Source organism: Melospiza melodia, chromosome 13 (assembly GCF_035770615.1).
Source record: "Melospiza melodia melodia isolate bMelMel2 chromosome 13, bMelMel2.pri, whole genome shotgun sequence".
In the NCBI taxonomy this organism is placed as follows: Eukaryota; Metazoa; Chordata; class Aves; order Passeriformes; family Passerellidae; genus Melospiza; species Melospiza melodia.
Genome location: NC_086206.1, coordinates 6598074 through 6616569, shown reverse-complemented (window position 1 = coordinate 6616569; position 18496 = coordinate 6598074). Strand labels below are relative to the sequence as shown.

At 40.2% G+C, this 18496-nt stretch overlaps 1 protein-coding gene across 1 annotated transcript; it reads left to right on the top strand.

Annotated features, from left to right (window-relative positions):
• Nucleotides 1-9385: 9385 nt before the first annotated feature.
• LOC134424033 (hypoxanthine-guanine phosphoribosyltransferase-like) lies at nt 9386-17550 on the top strand. Its single transcript, XM_063167544.1, has 9 exons — nt 9386-9403; nt 12535-12641; nt 13025-13208; nt 13548-13610; nt 14161-14178; nt 14372-14454; nt 15437-15483; nt 16079-16155; nt 17503-17550. Exons 1-9 carry the CDS (start codon nt 9386-9388, stop codon nt 17548-17550), a joined length of 645 nt encoding a protein of 214 aa, XP_063023614.1.
• Nucleotides 17551-18496: the final 946 nt, after the last annotated feature.

Genomic DNA, 18496 nt, shown 5'->3' with positions numbered 1-18496 from the left:
ATAGAAAGGGAATAAAAAAAAATCAATGTCATACAATATATGACAACATATACAATGTCATGCAACTACAAGTTACATTTAGAACTGACAGAAAAATTGGCCACTACATAAATTATGTGTTGGATATAAATTGTTATTCCTGTCTCTTAGATACTGATACTAGTTTTGAAATTCCCTTTTGCAGACAATCTCCCATTTCTCAGGAAGGTGCTTACATGAAGTTTCTCTTACAGGACTATTTCAGTTTTGAAGTTTTCACTATCCCAGTAAGTCCTGGGAGCTATAGGAAACCTGCCTCCTCTCTTCTCAAAGGTTGTTGTACAGAGGTGCAGGATGCAGAAGTACACATAAAAGACCTGTCATAACCTAAATTAGCAGGGAAAATATGGAAATGAAAGATTAAGTGGATCTTTCTTATTTCTTTCTGAAAAAAAAAGTCCACATAGAAATATAAATGACTTCTCTGACAATGCTTGGGAGGTATGTAGTTCCACATATTTGAGAGCTATATCTGCTTTCTGTTAACTTTAGGATGATGGGCTGTCTGAAAATGCCTACACAGGAATAATTGCTCTAGTGCTCTTCCAGCATGCATGGGGACAAGGATCCAAACCAGCTGCACCATGCTACATCATGGCATTCATCTGCTCACTTCTTCTGAAGATGCATAGCTGTGGAAGTAATTGATGGAAAGAAATTAAGATTGTTAATTACCTCACTGCCTCAATGCTAAACCTCAGTGGTTAATGTCAGATGTCAGTTTTTGGGAGTTACTATTTCCTCTATGGTTTGAACAGATCTTGTGGGATCTCATAACTCTCTTGGTAACTTTTTGCTATTTTATTCAGTCCTTCAGACATGCAAAAGTATTATGTTCAAAAGCTATCAAAGGTTTATTTGTGATTTTCTCTTCTGATTTACTACAAGTCTGACTCTTCGTGGCTTCTTTAGAGAGAAAACCTGCTGCAGTTGGGTGCCTGTGTGCCCCATCAGCCCCACCGGCCATGGCTGCGCTCACATGGTGCAGGGGCTCCTTCCAAGCTCAGGACTGGGCTCCCATCCCGTCCTGTCCATGTGTGTTTTAAATCACAAAGCCTTTGCTTTGAGCCCATTGACACAGCTGTGATGGGACTATTATATCCCCTAGCTGTTCAAAACTTATTTTTCTTTTAGGAGCTTGTCTTGTTTTTCCAGAGCAGACTCACTGCATGCACCATATTATCTGTACAAAAACTCTGCTGTTACAGCCTCTTGCTGGCAGCACGTCTGTGGAATTTTTTGAACTGGAAAAGGGAAGTTCTCAATGTCCCAGTTTCTGGCTATGACACCAGGACAGGTGTCCCTTCTGCCACTCTCACACACAACCTGTTAGGAGATGAGAGGCAGCGAAGCTGCATATGAGGGGTTTTCAGTTCCAGTTTAATCTGTGCCTCAATCATTTGAGCTTCTTCAGCACCATGAGTGAAGCTGGACTGAAACCTTAGCACAGCCTGAAGTTTCAGCTGCCTTCAAGAGGGATAGGAACTCTCCTTAATGGAGAGTTCTGTGCTTTCCCAAATTGGACCCCTACTGATTAAAAGGCATTTTTGAAAAGCCAGTCATGGTGGGTGATGTTTTACAATGGAAGTTGTTTTAAAAGATAATTAAAAGAAAAATTGTTATAATGAAAATCTAACATGTCTAAAAATGACCAAAATTAGCACAGCTGCCTTCCATGACTTTAAATTTCTTCTTTTCTTAAAAGCCAAGATATTAAAGGTTTTCCAGCTTTACCCACAGTCCTGCATTTTTAGATTTGTGGACAGACTGAGTGATCTTCAGCCAGCATCTGAATCCAGGGCCTCCCATCCTGGTTTCTGTTCATTACCACTACATCGAATCTTGTACAAAGTCAGATTTTCCAGTCAGTGCTGCATGGCCCTTTCTGAAATGCACGTTTTCAGCAGCAGCAATGCACAAAGACAAGCAAATTGCCATGTCACACGAGGGCAGCGCACAGAGTTACGTAAGGGGGCTCCCTCCGAGTTATTAGTTTTATGTCAGTTCTGGCATGCACTCAAATGAAACGTGGAAAAGACTAGATAAGGAGTGAAGAATGATTTGCCTTCATTAATATTCAGCCACGGGTTTTAGCTTCATTATGACCTGCTCTTGTGAAGAGCTGAGCAGAGCGAAAGCCAGTGGCTGTGTCCACCGTGCCGTGACAACTTTGTGGCTCTGATTAATAGGCATGGAAGACCCTTTTGGTGACATACAAGGTCTCTGCTCTGAGCCAAGGTGCCTCGAGGCGAGCTGGAAACAAACCCAACTTGTTCTCATTGAATAACACACTCGCTGTCATCATCAGAGTGAATAGGGAATTAATTTAGCTGAGTTTGGGGCACACAAGAGCAGTGCAAGTACAGCAGTATTTCAGACTGGGAAACAGGATAAACATTTTCAGATGAAACGAGACTGTTTATAAATTAAAAACGTGGATTTTATAAATCTCTTTCAAGCAAAACAATTTGACATAAACAAGCACAAGCCTTAACTATTAGATTTTAAATATTAGTATCATTTGAGGGTTAAAATGTAGATAACTAATTAAATTAATTCTACTCTTTAAACAGGCTATTGCATAAGTTTAACTATCAGTGAATATACATCTTAAAGTAGATATAGATTAACTACAGTAGAACTGCATTAATTTTCAACCATTCAGATTTGGGTTTTATTACTTTTCCCACAGATCAAGAGCATTATATGACATAGGGGAAGCATGAAGAAATGTGTTTCATTAAGGATCGTTTATATAACCTACTTCTCTCTGTATAATCACAAAACTACATACTTATTTTTCAAATTGTGGTCAGAATATAGGTGATATAGAAGTAATTCCAATACTGAAGCCTGAAAACCTGGGGCATACTGACTGGAGAATAGGAGTTGGCTGTCAGTGGAAGACTAATGAATTCAGAAGTTATGAGAGGTGTGCTCTATTTGCTTAAATCCCTTAAAAACCTAACTAACGTCAACGAGATGCCTTCCAGCAAATATTCCATATGTAGTCTCATGTAAAATGTATGGTTGTACATAGGATAAATCTGTATTTTCCATACAACTGTGTGTGACAGGAAATTTAAACTGTACCCCTTAATATATTTTACATAAACAAAACCTGCCCCTACACCAGATTAAAATGGTGGCTTCAGAAGGAAAGCAGGGACAAAGACGCTTGTTACAATGATGATTGGCATTTGCACCTTTCTAAACAAGAACAAAATATTTTTGAAAGGACAAGTAAGTCAGAAATATCAGAACTGAGAACTTATTGTTTTTCAGAATAACTGCTTTTTAAAAAGTTTGCATAAGGGGGCTTAGTGAGAAATCTATATTATTTATGAACACTGGAGGATTTATTTGAGAGTAATCCAAAGACAAACATAAGACTCCATAATCTTTTCCAGTTTCCTGACGTGTTTCAGGGACAACTGTCAACTGCCATGGAGCAGCCATGTTTAGTTTTAAGTTAGCAAAATACATGTGTTAAGAAGATATAAAATCTGCCATTCTGAGATACAGGTTGTGTAAGACTGAAGAAGAGCAATTACCTGAATTTGGATGTATATGCTGGATAAAAATGTGGTGAACTGCTCTGAATTTCTGGACATTTTCCTGCAGAGAACTCCAACAGAAATGTACAATCAGGGCATTACTTTTCATTTCAGTTAAGGAAGGACTTTTTATTATCTCTAATGGGGATAAAAGTGATCTATGTTGAAAGTGGATCTTTTGTGTCTGACAAAGGAATTGAAACTTAAGAATCAGTAACAGAAACTTTCTTTTTGCTCCTTCCACTGTCTTAGGAAACTGTACTGAATTGGCTTTTCACATGGGGGGCAAGCCTGCACAGCCAATGGCACTGAGGTGGGTTCCACAGGCAGGGCCTGTAAGGAACACAAGTAGCAGCAGTAAAATCTTTCTAAGCCAGTTCCTACCAAAGTGTCATGTTCAATACTGAACATCTCAACAGAAGGCGCTGGCAACACTGAAATAGATGGGTTTATAAGACTGAGATTTAGAGATGAGATATCTTCACTTGAATTGTAAAAGGGATTTTTTTTAAAGTCTTACTAAAATGCATAGTCCACAATTTTCCTACATGCTGTTATAGGAAGATGGCACTTAGCTCTCCTAAGTGTCAAACATGGCTTTGCAGAATAGAACAATGTTAACAATTAAGAATAGTGATTATGAAGAAGAGTTTTAGAATATTTCAAAACATGAACTCTCTGTGGTATGTATTTTTATACTGGTTTAACATCTCAAGTAAGAGAGGACTCATACTAAGGTAATACAAGCAGTCTGAAATCCACTGCAAGCAGTTCTATTTTAACTCAGCAATTCACACCAAATTCTTTCACCGCACTGAGAATGAATTCAGGAAAATAAATATCCAGGGAGAAATATGGATTTAATTGTTATTGCTGTTACGTTGCTAAAATAAAACAGCTGTGATCACACACTCAGATAAAGCCATTGTTTAACAAATATTTTTATTAAACATCTCTGTAGTGGAGATGAGCCCAGCTCCCCAAGAGCAGAGCAGGCTGCTTCCCAGACCACCCATTGCTCCCGAGGTGAAACAGCCCTTCCAGCTGTTGGGGGGTGGGGGAATGGGATCTGACACCCTGCACACCAGGGCAGGCATGCAGCAGCTCCTGTCTGCTCACAGACACATGGAACTGCAACAACTGGAGCTTCTCATGCAAGGAAACAGGGCACAGTCCTTTATCAAATCATGCCCAGCCGTGATGGCATCAGTAGGGATTCTAGGAAGGCATGTCCCCAAAACTGACAAGGACCCCTGCAGCCAGGGCAGAAAGACTCAATCACTGATGTCAGCTGATTACAAGAGGCAGAGGGGAAAAGCAGGCACAGGGAGGTCAGAGGTACAACAGCAGCAGTCAGGAAAATAAATTGGCCATGGGTATACAGTAAATAAACTGTGTGTCTGAGCTGGGAATAAATTCCAGAAGTCCTGATTCCTGTCTCGGCTGTGTTGCCCAAGTCCTAATCAGATCCTCCCTAAAAATGACTTTCTAACATAGACAGTCCAGGAGACTGAAACATTTATCCTATCTACAAACCAAATATAGCAGAAAATATATAAAGGTTTCCTTCAAACAGTCACTCCAGCATTTCTGTTAGGGCTTCAAAGATTTTGTTAATAAATACTGCACTTTTCCTCCATATTGGCCATCAGAATTTCTGAGCTTGTAGAATTTATCATTCATCTACTTATGAACTGGTGTCAGGATATTTTCAAGAATTATTCGAATTTAAAATCCAGGTAATCTTCTACAGTTCTGACATCCATCAGTCTGTGTTTCCTATGGTTATTGGTGGTTTGTTGCAGTTATCAAATGAGTTGTAAAACCAAAATATTTTCATGCACAACATTTATAAATATCCAATACTGATTGAGATTTATATCACTTTTCTATTTCAGTAAACTAGTAAAATCTCAGGCCAGAGAGAAAATAGATTTGGAAAGTATGAAGGTTCATACTGATTAAATTTTCTACATAAACAGCTATATAATCTAAAGAAGTACAAAAGCAGACTGAAATTTGTGTAACTGCTCCTAGTCTTTAATTGTAAACATGCATTGTTTACCATGGAATGTTCAGTGCAGTTTTTCCAAACAGATTTCTTCAAACCAATTAAGTAGCTGGTCTTATCTAAGAATTCAAAGTGCCAAGCAAAAAAAAAGCAGATTTAGGATGGGCATGGGATTACTGAAATCCAGCCATTGCAAAATGTATCAGTTTGCCTAATAACCCATCAGCCACTGAATACAAGGGCTAAGTTTTGATTTAAGGCTTTGGCAGCCACTCAGAACTTGGAGCCTATGGGTCAGATCTTCGGTGGTTCAGATCAGGGCAGTTTTCCTGTAACCCACAGTTATACAAGTTTGGAACTGGTGTTAAAATTTCACAGAACATTCAGAGTTGCAAGGGATGACAGAATGACTGAAATATGGAATGGTTTATGTTGGAAGGGGCCATGGGCAAGGACACCTTCCCCTGTCCCAGGCTGCCTCCAGCCCCAGTGTCCAACCTGGCCTTGGGCACTGCCAGGGATCCAGGGGCAGCCCCAGCTGCTCTGGGCACCCTGTGCCAGGGTCTCACCAAGCTTGGTTTTCAAGAATTTCCTCCCAAATCTCATCTAAACCTACGCTCTGTCAGTAGGAATCCATTTCCCCATGTCACAGGATCACAGAATATCCTGAGTTGGAAGGAACCCACAAGGATCAGCAAGTCCAGCTCTGAAGTGAATGACCCACACAGGGTCCAAACCCACAACCTTGGCATTATTAACACCATGTTCCAACCAACTGAGCTAAAATCCTGCAACTCCATGTCCTTCCCTGGAAACAGTCCCTCTCCATCCTTCTCGGTGTGATCATCCAGCCCCTGTCCCTGCAGACCCCCAGCAATCCCCCCCAGTGCATCCCTGGCAGCGCTGCCCAAACTCTCCTGGAGCTCTGGCAGCCTCGGGGCCGTTCCCATTCCCTGGGAGCCTGGGCAGTGCCAGCACCCCCTGGGGAAGCAGAACCTTTCCTGATCCCCAGCCCGATCCCGACGCGCTCCCCCTGGCCGGCGCTGCCCTCTCGCGGCACGGCCGGGCGCGCTCGGCACATCCCATCCAGCTGCGCGTGTTTGCCTCCTGAACGAAAAGAACTCATCGGAAATTAGTCTAATTCAATGAAATGCTTTGTTAGTGTTCATACAATGTTTCTGGAGGACCTTTAAAATGATCGCAACTGTAATAGAATGTAAACCTGTTTAACAAACTCAGGAATGCAAACAGCAAAATCGTGCCCTGAGAATAGTAGTTACTGATTCAAGAGTTCTGGGAATAGATGCAAGGCCAGGAGCACCGCTGTTCTATATGGATTGACTGCTGTTTACCAAGCTATCAGTGCTGATCTAATTAATTTCCAGTCTGTTTGTGTGGGCTTCATTTATTGGCTCTTTCAGCATCCTATTACCTAAAGCAGGGCAAGAGATTGAAACCTGATTTGGTTTCCTCAGAACACTTATTTTTAAAAAGATGCACTTGGGGTTCCCATATGGAACAAATACATATACACCTAAACTTTTTTGTTCTTTCCTATGGGAGTATGATCACATAATTCACAATGGAGAAGCCATCCAAGGATGCCAGCTGGCTCCATTCTATTTTCATTACTCAGCAATGACAAACGGCTGTTATAGCATGAGCATTTTACCTGTGAGGATTTTTTTCTTCAGAATGCAACACTAAAACAGGTGATTGTGGTGTGTGATTACTATCATGGTTCTGGGGAATATACTGAGAAGCCTAAATTCATTTGAACAAATATGATCTGGGAAGTAGTTTTCAAATAGAATAGGCAGAGACTTCTTAAAGTGTAATGAAAGAGTAAACATGGGCTCTAATAAATAAAGTCACTGCTCATTTGTCACTCAGCTAATATTCCCCATGCAGCCAAAATACAAAAGTAAGTCAGTGAGAGGAATTTTCTACAACCCTTTTCTGAAACAGAATTAAACAGGGCTTTAGAATTGGGCCCAGTTCAGGTCAGATCTAAGAGCACAGTGCCTAAAGAAACAAAGATTTGCAAGATCCAATGTACAGTTTCTAGATATGTGAGTAATATGAAATCAAAATTGACTAAAGTAAAAAATTCAGGGGGTTATAAAATTTACACAGCAAAGGTGGCCTTCTAATATCCAGAACCAAAGCAAATATATTACATGTGGGAATATTTTCAGGTGGCCTGATCAGAGAGCAGGAAGGAGAAATCCAAGAAGGACTAATGCCAAGAAGGAATCAGGACTTTCCTTTACAGAGATACACACACAAAAAAGTCCATAATACAGAGAAGGACAGGGCATTTTGAAACAGGGCACAGCTAAGCTGGGAGCTACAGAGCATATCAGATATGCATACAGTATTTATTTTTTTTCACTATAATTTCAGACACTGTGCTCAGTTTGACTGCTGAAAGCAGTAAATTGAGAGTAGGGTCAATAATTAGTGCCTTGATTAGAAAGAGGCTTCAAACAAGTAGCTGCATTCAAGCTGTTGATTTTAGCAAAACTAGGCTAAACTCTGCTTAAATCTGGAAAACTACATGAGAATCAACCAACAAAGGTGTCAGCTAGAAAGGGCCACCTTCCACTAGGAATTAGAAAAGCAAGGCTTTTCTCAGGATATGGAGCTCACAGGTGTATAGGAAATACAGTGGGGAATTCACAGAAGGAAGGTCCTGCTGACTAGATCAAATACGGGTCAGGTAGCCTCAAGGCACTAATAGCTCCCAAACTATTATTTAATGTCTCACTTAAGGTTGTGGATATGCCCATTAATCCATTGGAACAGATTTTCTACATTATCCCACTTGTCACCAGCCACAATCTGAAGAGCAAATGTGAGACTACAAAGAAACAAGAAAAATCTCCTTTCATTAGCATCTGTGCTCCCTCACCAAGAGAACACTAAACTAGTTGAATTAATAAAATATACCCCATCTAGTAAGAACATCCTGTAATATATTGCAAGCAAGCTGGTTTTAGCTCATTTTGCAAGTAGGATTAATTTTTAGAACTTTCAGACTTTCATGTTAATCCCAGATAATAGTGCAGTTTGGTAGATTAATCAGATTACAGGACATGTCAGCATGATTTGATTTTAAATGATGTGAAGCATGTTACTAGAACTGCTACCCTCTCATTTTATGAAAGGATGACCTGGAAGAATGACAGACAAGGCTCACCCCATCTCAGCAGTTGCAGACCTCTCCTTCAAGGCCCTTTTTAAAATATGCTTTGTTTAGTCTGCTTTATTTCTGACTGACATTTTCTGACAGCAAGTGATAACCTGAATTTTTAAAAGACATGGACTTTGTCACAACAATGGATTGTGTAAACAAACACTGTAAGAAAATGGTATACAAACTCACCTTTTACACACACACCACTCATTTACCACCTGCTCCAACCAAACATCTGATGTGTGTTTTCAGTTAAAACCCCACCTCAGATTCTACCTAGTCCTTCCCATTAATTTGATTCTTGAGCTTCTCTTTTGCATCTCCTTCGTTCCCTACATCTTTACTCTCATTGGTTACAGCAGGGCTCAAGCTCATTTTATTTCTGGTTAATCTGATTAGGTAAGAACCTGGTATTGTGATGTCAGTGCATTAGCAGGAGGAAGTAATGCTTCCTGCAGGAAAGATGGCAATTTTGACCTTTTAGAAGCAAGTCATGGTCTGACTGGAAGATTAAAACGAGCCAGCAAAACTGCAGTAACAACACCAACTGATTCTGCAGGAATCCTTCAAAGAGGGATTATGGCTCATGGACTGCAGGTAAGAAAGCATAATGTCCTTGTGTTTTGTTATGTGCCTGAAGGGAGATTTGGCTGGGGGGGAAAGGTCAGCTTCAGCAAAAATAGCAGAACATTGGAAATACTGACTAATGAAAGGCTTTGGTTCTCACATTTACTCAGCAGAAAAGATGGCTTTCAGAGCAAAGACATCTTGATAGACTCACTTTTTTACAAATGCATGACATTATTTGACTTTATATTCATATTCTTTCATTCTGTGCTGACAAAATAATAGTTATGTATTTCTCTACTGTACAAAATTGCTGTAGTTAATTTTGTTGTTTTTTTCCACTTAAACTCAGAAACTTATATCAGTAATTGAACAGATGAGACTGAAACTAAATTAAATAACTAATTTCTCAAGTTATAAACTCATTATTCAAAAATTTAATGATTTTGCATGACAGTTTAGTAGATTGCTTTATTATTATGAGCTGTCACTGTATTATTCAGCATATGCCAAGGCAACATTCAACAATGCAAAGGCTTTAGTGAGCCTGTAAGGCAGGTTGCTGTGGTGATGGGGTGTTCAAACTGATGCAATCCTTAAAGTTCTGGTTTTGAACCTTTCATTAGGCTTTAAAAAATGCTTCACACAGAGGATATTGTAGTAGCAGATATTGTTTGTACCAAAGACTCACAATGAGCAGAGTTGTTAAACCAAGTAAGAGCTACAAAGCTGCACTGCTGGAGTAGCTTTAAGCAGTAATGACTATTCACACATTTATGCCTCAAGATTACCCTTTAATTTCACACTGACATCCACACAGACAAACTCATCCCTCATTTGAGCTGAAGCAGTTGTGGTGTCACTCATCAAGTGCAGCAGCAAGCCCAGCTTTGGCAAGAAGGCTGACCTTTAACTTGCTGTGCAGGAGAAGTGCTGTGCATTTATAACTGCAAAAGCAGATTGTAAAGCTGAAGTCCATTAAATACTGCAATCAGTATCACAATTCGGCAAAAGAAGCTGCTAAAAATTGCAGGGAGAATTATCACTGTGTTTAAGCTGCAGTTAAGAAGAATGCCATAGACGTGGGAATCTTGGAGACAAAATAAACCAAACCCAACAACAAAACAAAGGACACTTTTTATGCTGGTGTCAGTGATTATCCTTAAAGATGCTTTTTTTTTTTTTTTGATACTTCAAATTATAATTATATTTATGTGTTACTATAGTCTCAAATAATCATTGTCTTTGACCAATGCTTCTAATTAAGTCAGAATCTCATATCCTGCCCATGTATTCACCACTAGCAACCTCCCAGAGGCAGAAATGGGGCAGTTTGGAGCTGCATTGGGTCAACTGAACACCAAGCCATGAGCAGCTCTGCACTCACTGAAGCTGCTCTCAGTGCTGTGGCACAGCCTGACCCAGCTGATCCCAGCGTCTCTCCACAATCAACGAGGCACGAACAAACCTGATCTAAAACCAATCCTGCACTTATGCTTTCACTTCACTGACTTCAGCCATGAAGAAAATAGTAACAAAACCAGGCAGAACAGAACTGCTGCCACCCACCCAGGGCCCAGCTGCGAGGTCATTCTGAGTGTTCTTGGAGCATTAGGGCTGATCAGTTTTGAGTACTTGCAGAATATGCTTAGTCCAGCCAGGATCAGCTTCTATATCCACTGCCTTGTGCTACTATGATCTGTTCTCTGAAACTTCCTTTAACACCTGTCTCCAGTTTTATCTTTAGCTTTAAATGCAGGAAGCTATTCACGGCCAATTTAAAATAAATGGCAGTAATTGGTTATTTCATTTTTGGCTGCCATGAGTTTTGCAAGTAATAACCTACTACTGTTTTCTACAGTTCATTTTTCTTTTCTTCCTAAGCACTTATCTCTCCTATGCCAAATAAAAGGAGAATTAAAAACAATTCATCTGTCTAAAGAGTTTGCAGGTGTTAAGTTGTTGTTAGCAATACTTTATGTTATTACTGATGAATCCATAGTTCTGAGCTTTTAGAAAAATGTTTTACTGAGTTTGGTGAAAGGTAACTGGTATGTAGATAACCTATTTTCCACTGTTGAAACTTTAAGCCAGCTCTGAATTTTTCTTTCAGTTAGTTCTGTATTTTTAACAACAGTAGGGCAGTATCAGGTGTGACAAAACCTCATTTAAGGGGATTTTTCAACTTTATTTCTAAAACTTATATATTAATCTTATTCACATTTTTTTCTACTTCCTTATATGTTTTCTTGACTGGTTTTTTACCACATTGTAAATGAACAAAGCATTCATCTAGGTCTTGAAGGGAGGTAGAAGATAGAATCCAAAGACACCAATCTGTTTGGGGCCAGAAGAGAAACCCGAACGGAGATTATGGATCTTATAGACACACAGACATCTCTGGGTGCAACAGCCTGAAATCAGCATGTTGAATAAAGAACTGTAATGTGAAACCCTGGAGGCAAAAAGGGTTAGGGTCCAGATCTGTGGGACATAGCCCTGGCCAGCCCCAATGAGGAGCACTCTGCTCCAAAGGCAAACAGCACAACAGCTTCCCAGCTCTGCAGCTTCCCCTCTTCCCACTGCCATGCCAAAGCTTCTCCTTTGGGGTGAGCCATCTCCCTTGTCCTCTGAGACAGCTAATGGATGGAATGTCGAAAATTCAGCTGTGAATTCATGCTTGGGAAGCAGAGTTTTCTCTTTTACAGAATGGAAAATGATGATCAATGTAGAGCAGCACCTCAAAGTCACATGCTGACCTGTAATCCCAATCTCCTTTGCCTTACGTTTTAATTTTCACTTGTCTACCACACAAGCAAGCAACTGAGCTCTGCAGAACAGCAAATAGAACAAGAGGAGAGGTTGTTATTGTTTTGGGTGGCTTTTTAAAGGAGTTGATGATGGCCAAGTATGTATCTCATAATGACTGGGGCAAATTACTTGTTTATCCATTCATAACTCCATTCACAACTCAGCCACCAGCTCCTGAGTTATGAGATTGTCAACAGTTCTAGCAAAAAGATCAAAAACTCTCAGAAATATTTTTTATTTTGACACATTATTGGGGTGGAGGAATTTTTTCTTCACACTATCAGAGACTGGAAGCTTTTTCTCGTATGACTTTGTTGCTAGTTTTAGACTTACTTCCCTTTCCCTTGCAGGTAAGAGATGAGGAAAGTGGCTACAACAAAAATCTGTTTTGCATTCCTAAGCATTATGAAGAAGATTTAGAAAGAGTTTTCATTCCTCATGGACTCATCCTGGACAGGTATGAGGGTAAACAGAAAAGAACAGGGACAGTGATGCCAATTTTTGTCCCTCCAAATGAAAAGACCGAGGTCCTTGCCCTGTGCAGCCCATGAGAAACATGGAAACCCTGCAGCCTAACACTTCTGTCCTAAAATCTAGTACAAGGGGGGATTTATGGAGAGGGTTCCTCTGCAAGCTCAGTTAAGCTTCCATGTTCCCTCAAATATCTTTAAGACCACCTATCCTGCAATTTTAAGGTTTATTGATTAAATCAGCTTGTGCTGTGCAAATATGTAGCTAACTTTCCTGTGACTTGCTTTGGTAACAATTTGCTAGCTATAAAAACAAAACAGCGAGATGAGAATTTTTAAACTCTTTTTTTTATTTTTTTTTCTCTCACAGGACAGAACGTTTGGCTAGAGATATCATGCAAGACATGGGAAGTCATCACATTGTTGCACTCTGTGTCCTTAAGGGAGGCTATAAATTCTTTGCTGATTTGCTGGACCGTATCAAAGCACTAAATCAAAATGGTGATAAATCTGTTCCTGTTACCGTGGATTTTGTCAGAATAAAAAGCTACTGTGTAAGGAACTTTCTTTTCTTTGGAAAGTTGACTCTGTCCATAGACTGGCATTCTAAATACTGGTAGTTTGAGTTTATGCACACAAAAATTGAGTTTATGCCTATATTCTGTTCAAATTACGTACTAAAAGGGAACTGATTTACTGATCTTCCCCAAAGGGTGGATATTACACATTCACTGGAATAAACATATAGCAGAATACTCAACATGACAAAGCTGGGGCAGATCTCAAACTCCCTCCTCTTGCAAAAAGCAAGAGCAGCACACCTTTCAAACAAATACATGATAACACTTTTGGACATGCTTTATGTGACTTCAATCTCTTCTTTCTCCTTCTAGAATGATTCACCTGCAGAAAAAATCAGTTTTGTCGGAGAGGAACTGTCTACACTAAATGGGAAGGTATGAATTAGCATCTTCAGCTTTTAAAGGAAAACAACTGTTCTTGTGTATTTTCCATGAAATCCATATTTATTAAGATTTTGATACTGCATACTTCCAGCCACTTAACACTGAATTAAATTGCTGGGCTTTGAAACAGTGAATAATTCCCACTGATCTCAGTGGAAACTTGAAGTGATCAGTGATGACTGCTCCCAAAGATCCTATTCCCCATTTTAATCCCAGAATGCCCAGAAATGAACCTTATTAAACTGACTCATTCAGTGTGGCTCTAGAATACTAGTGCTATACATAGAGCAATGTATAGACCTGACACAGATGCATTTATCATCACATTTTAAACTTTCATAAATAGAGAAAGACTCTTTGGAAAGCACCAAAGTAAAGTCATTAGTAAAACTAACAATCTCCTCTGAAAATCAATGCAACTTCTTTGTAACTGAGGGTTTGGGTTTAGTGTGCTTTTCTTGGCTGTATAATTTGCAGAAAATTGGCATTTAAGTATTTTCTTTTCTTTTCTTTCCTTCTTTCCCTATGTAATCTCTTCCAGAACGTGTTAGTAGTAGAGGTAAGTATGACTGAACAAGGGGTGGAATGACAGGGGTTTTTTTTTCCTTCTTTTCAAATTAATACATATTACACATAAAATAATAATTAATTATGTTACTGGGCTGCCAGGTTGTTATGCTCTAATTTAATCCACTGACAGTCTGGTTTTCCTTTCAAACTTGAAAGATAAGTTATTTTTTTATCTCTTTCAGGACATTATTGAGACTGGTAGAACAATGAAAGCACTGCTTTCAAAAATAAAAGACAAGAAACCAAGGATGGTAAAAGTTGTAAGGTACAATGATATAGCCACTAACTAACATATTCAAATCATTTGGGTGAATAGTCAGTGTATGCTGACAGGTGCTTGTTTGGCTTGAAGTTTGGGGGTGAGGAAGCAAATGCAGGAAAGTAATCCTTATTCAGCTGCTGAAAAATTAAGTGTATCTTAAACTGGGAATTTTACCTGCGCACTACCATCTTCACTGCTCAAATTAATAAAAAAAGGTTTTATGGCTCTTTCCACGCAGATATAAAGTCTGATGGATTCCTTGTTTCTTACTTTATGTTTGAAGGAAATTTATCTCTTTCCATAAGTTTTCTAACATCACCTCAAGTTGCCTCAGTACTAGAATGACAACACTGAGAATATTTCTTAATATCCTCAACCACAGAAGTTTCCAGAATCTAAGAGTCTGTCAGCACTGGGAAGATGACTTCAAGTAGCATTCTAGATCTGCTTTTAGTAGATCTCTAAAAGGAAATTTTGTGGAATATCCCCGTGTTTCTCAAGTAACCACAATGCTTTATAAAAACAGTTGCTTTAAGTATCAGTTCTTCAGACAGTCCTTCTAGTGACCGTCCAGGAGGTTCTCAGTTTCTTCTGAAGTGCTCAGGCAAAGCAGGAATAGATGTAATTTTGCAGGAGAAATTGTCCTTTTCTCCCTCCCTCCCCACTAAAATCATTACCAGCCACTCGGACATGCTTCCCCCTCTGTGCTATCCTAGTGTCCATTGCTGCATGGAAGGGCAAAGAGCTGAGACACAGGACTGAAAGGAACTGAATGCAAAGTCGAGCCACTCAGACAGAAAGATCAGAGCCTTTGCTTCTCCCTCCACTACAAGGCTGAACACTACTTCTTTCTGTGCAATAATCTCACATGTTTTAATTTAAGTGCATGATTTTAGAACCTTATAGAGAGGCATGGCAGAAGGGAAATCTACAACTTAGAGCAAGACATATTTTAAAAACCAACCTTCTCTGCTCTGCCTTACAGCCTCCTTGTTAAAAGGACAAGTCAGAGTCCAGGCTACAGACCAGACTGTGAGTATCATGTTTTTCTAGCATTTTTTCTGTATTTTCCAAAACACAGTCTTGGAATTTCACTTCAGGCAGCACATCTGAAAACTGGCACATAAGTTTCATGAAGGCCAAGAGAAATGGGGAGAAACTATATAAAAACTTGTGAACTAATGACCAACTACACTATCCTGAGGCCTCATGATCACCTTTTTTTCTCCTGAGTGCAGATTTAGCTACTTGATATACAAATTTAAATATTTAGATAGCAGAAACAGGATCAAGCTTCAACTGTGTTTTGCTCTGTTTTGACCCCAGAGGGTATTTGTTTTGACATCTGGCATTATTAAACTTGCTTTGTTTCCAAACTGAAAAGTCCTACTGAATCACAGTTCATCTACGTTCACTCAAGTAAAATCTCACTCCTTTTTTCCTTTCCCAGGACTAACTCATAACTAAGTTTTAAACAATTATTTTGTTAATAAAAATAATTCTCTTAAGACCTTAAGGAAAGAGATGATGCCTTTTACTCTCAGCTCAAGTATGTGTTGAATAGCAACTGTGCACTTAAAAGCGACTTACACCACTGAATTATAAAAAGAACTGTATTTTCTTGCAGATACAGGCTTTGAAATTCCAGATAAATTTGTGGTTGGATATGCTCTTGACTATAATGAATACTTCAGAGATTTAAATGTAAGTACATGCACATTCTTCCACTGCCAGGTATCAGGTATCTACCTACCACAGGTACCTAACAGGAATATTTGCTTCTACTCAGAGCTTCTCAACAATTAAAAAAAATCTTCAATTCCAGCTATAAACTTCCATTAAAAGAGCAAACCCAAAATTTTAAGGTGCCGAGTTGGTAATGCAATGTAGGTGCATAGGAAATGTTTGTGCCTCACCTTTTCCGTAAGTCTCATGGCTCGGCCATGCTGCAGGACATTCTGAACCCCAAAGATAGTGAGCAGTGTACAATCTGCAGCCCCATCTGAAAATAAAATACCTTGTATTTTGACTTTAATTTGATATTTGTCTGTCTTAGTTCAATCCTATGTTGCTCTTCTGTCACCAAGTCCTTAAAGTAGCCGTGCAGGCGCTCTGTGTGAAGGTTTTCCACACACTTATGGATAACATGGCTGCATGGTCTCTCTTCCCTTATTCCATTACAGCTTCCTTAGGCTGCACAGAGTAGTAGACTTGGAAACATCATAAACTAATAGGGTTGGTCTGTTTTCAAATGTCCTTCCTTAATTCTAGTTAACTTGGGAAGTTTTTCACTTCTAAGTCTTTTTACTAAGACAAACCAGTTCTGCTGAAGGCACAAAATCTATGCTATTGCTCAGCAACATGAAGGCGAATGCAGTAATTTAACAAGCCTAAGTTCTTTAGGATATATAAACCTATATGATGCCTTGTGAAGGCTGACTTACAGGCTAGATGGATTTAAAGAACAAAGTAGGTACTTAATATAAGGCCTCAATGGATCCACCTGAGGCAGCACAAGAGCCCAGCCAGGGCTCCACCCAAGGTGAACCAAAATGGTCCCAAAATGCACGACCGGGCACGGGGTCTGTCACTGTGATCAGTTCTGCTCCATTTGCACATTGGAGTTAATTGTCCAATTACAACTTTAGGTTATTAAATCCCATCCTTCTTGTTTTTCTCTCTCCAGCCCACGGTGTTTGTGCTCTTGGGGCTGAGATTTGGATCATTTGTCCTTGGTGCCCAGCTGGAGCAGGAATTGTTTTGTCTCCCTACTCTGTGCAGAGAGCTCACCATCCCCTAATATGAAACTCAGAACTACACAGTAAAGCAGCACAGAATCTGGAAAATAGAAAATCTAAAACCTAGGGCATCATATATATTACAGATAAACTTGTAAAGAGTATTAAAATCTCAAGTTACAACAAGCAGGACACTTGCAACAATTATGGTTCTAGTGTGTTTTTATTACAATACTGGGAATACAACTGAAAAATCTGTCTTGCATTTCATTCAAAGATAGAGATTAATAAATATTGTACTCTTTTCTTTTAGCACATCTGCATTCTGAAAGAGAATGCCAAAGAGAAATACAGGATGTGATAACTTCAGTCTTCTGGAGCACTGATTCCTGGCTGCAGATTAGGTGACAAACATTACACCAGGAAATTACTCTTGCTACTTGAGTGTCCCTAAGAAGAACGAGAAGCTAAATGTCAGTGCCCAGGACCTGCAGCTCGCTGATTCCAGCTTGTACTATCACTGAACACAAACTGCTGAGACCCTGGGCTTTTCCCGTGGTGGAGGAGCAGCCCGGAGCTGGGGCCGAGGCTCTGGCGACATCGAGCGCTGCCTCCGGGCCCGGGAGCGAACCCAGCCCGCTGTGCCCGGGGACCGAGGGGGCACCAGGGCTGGAACAGGCGGGGACTGAGCGGGGATACGGGCAGATCGAGGGCGGAACGAGAGGGAACCGAGGGGGCAACGAAGTGGGACCGATGCGGGACCAAGGCCCTCCCAGCGCCAGCGGCCCGGCCCCAGGCTCGGTGCCGCGGTTGCCCGGTAACCGCGCCCGGGCCCTCAGCGTCTGTGACGGCACCGCTGCCTCAGCGCCCGCAGCCGCCCCGATGCTCATTCGCACTTGGCTTTTCGCCACGCGAACTGTGCGCAGAGGTTGGTCTCTACGAGTCTTGCGATTTCGTAGAGAATTGGTCTTTGTGAGCGACTCCGAAACTTGGAAAACAATTCACAGAACACTGGTTTCTGTGAGGGAGTCGTGAACTGGCAAAGCACTGCTCTTTGTGAGGGAGTCCTGAGTTTTGTTTGAAGGTAAATATTGACTCAAGTAGTACTTTCTGGTTTTGTCACATCTGAAAGAGAATGCCAAAGGGAAATACAGGATGGGATAATGCCAGTCTTCAGTGCGGTGGCATGTACAGCTGAGGGGATGAACAATACATGGTCTGCTGATGGTGTTTTTTTCTCACTGAAGAAATGCAACATTTCCTAAATATACTTGTCTATACATTTTTTCCCATAGTATTTATTTAAA

Bases quoted from the DNA above. Each gene is read 5' to 3' on its own strand.
- LOC134424033 (XM_063167544.1), top strand. The intron at 15,484-16,078 runs GTGAGTATCATG...ATTTTCTTGCAG, and splicing joins TCCAGGCTACAGACCAGACT to ATACAGGCTTTGAAATTCCA. The intron at 16,156-17,502 runs GTAAGTACATGC...CTTTTCTTTTAG, and splicing joins AATACTTCAGAGATTTAAAT to CACATCTGCATTCTGAAAGA.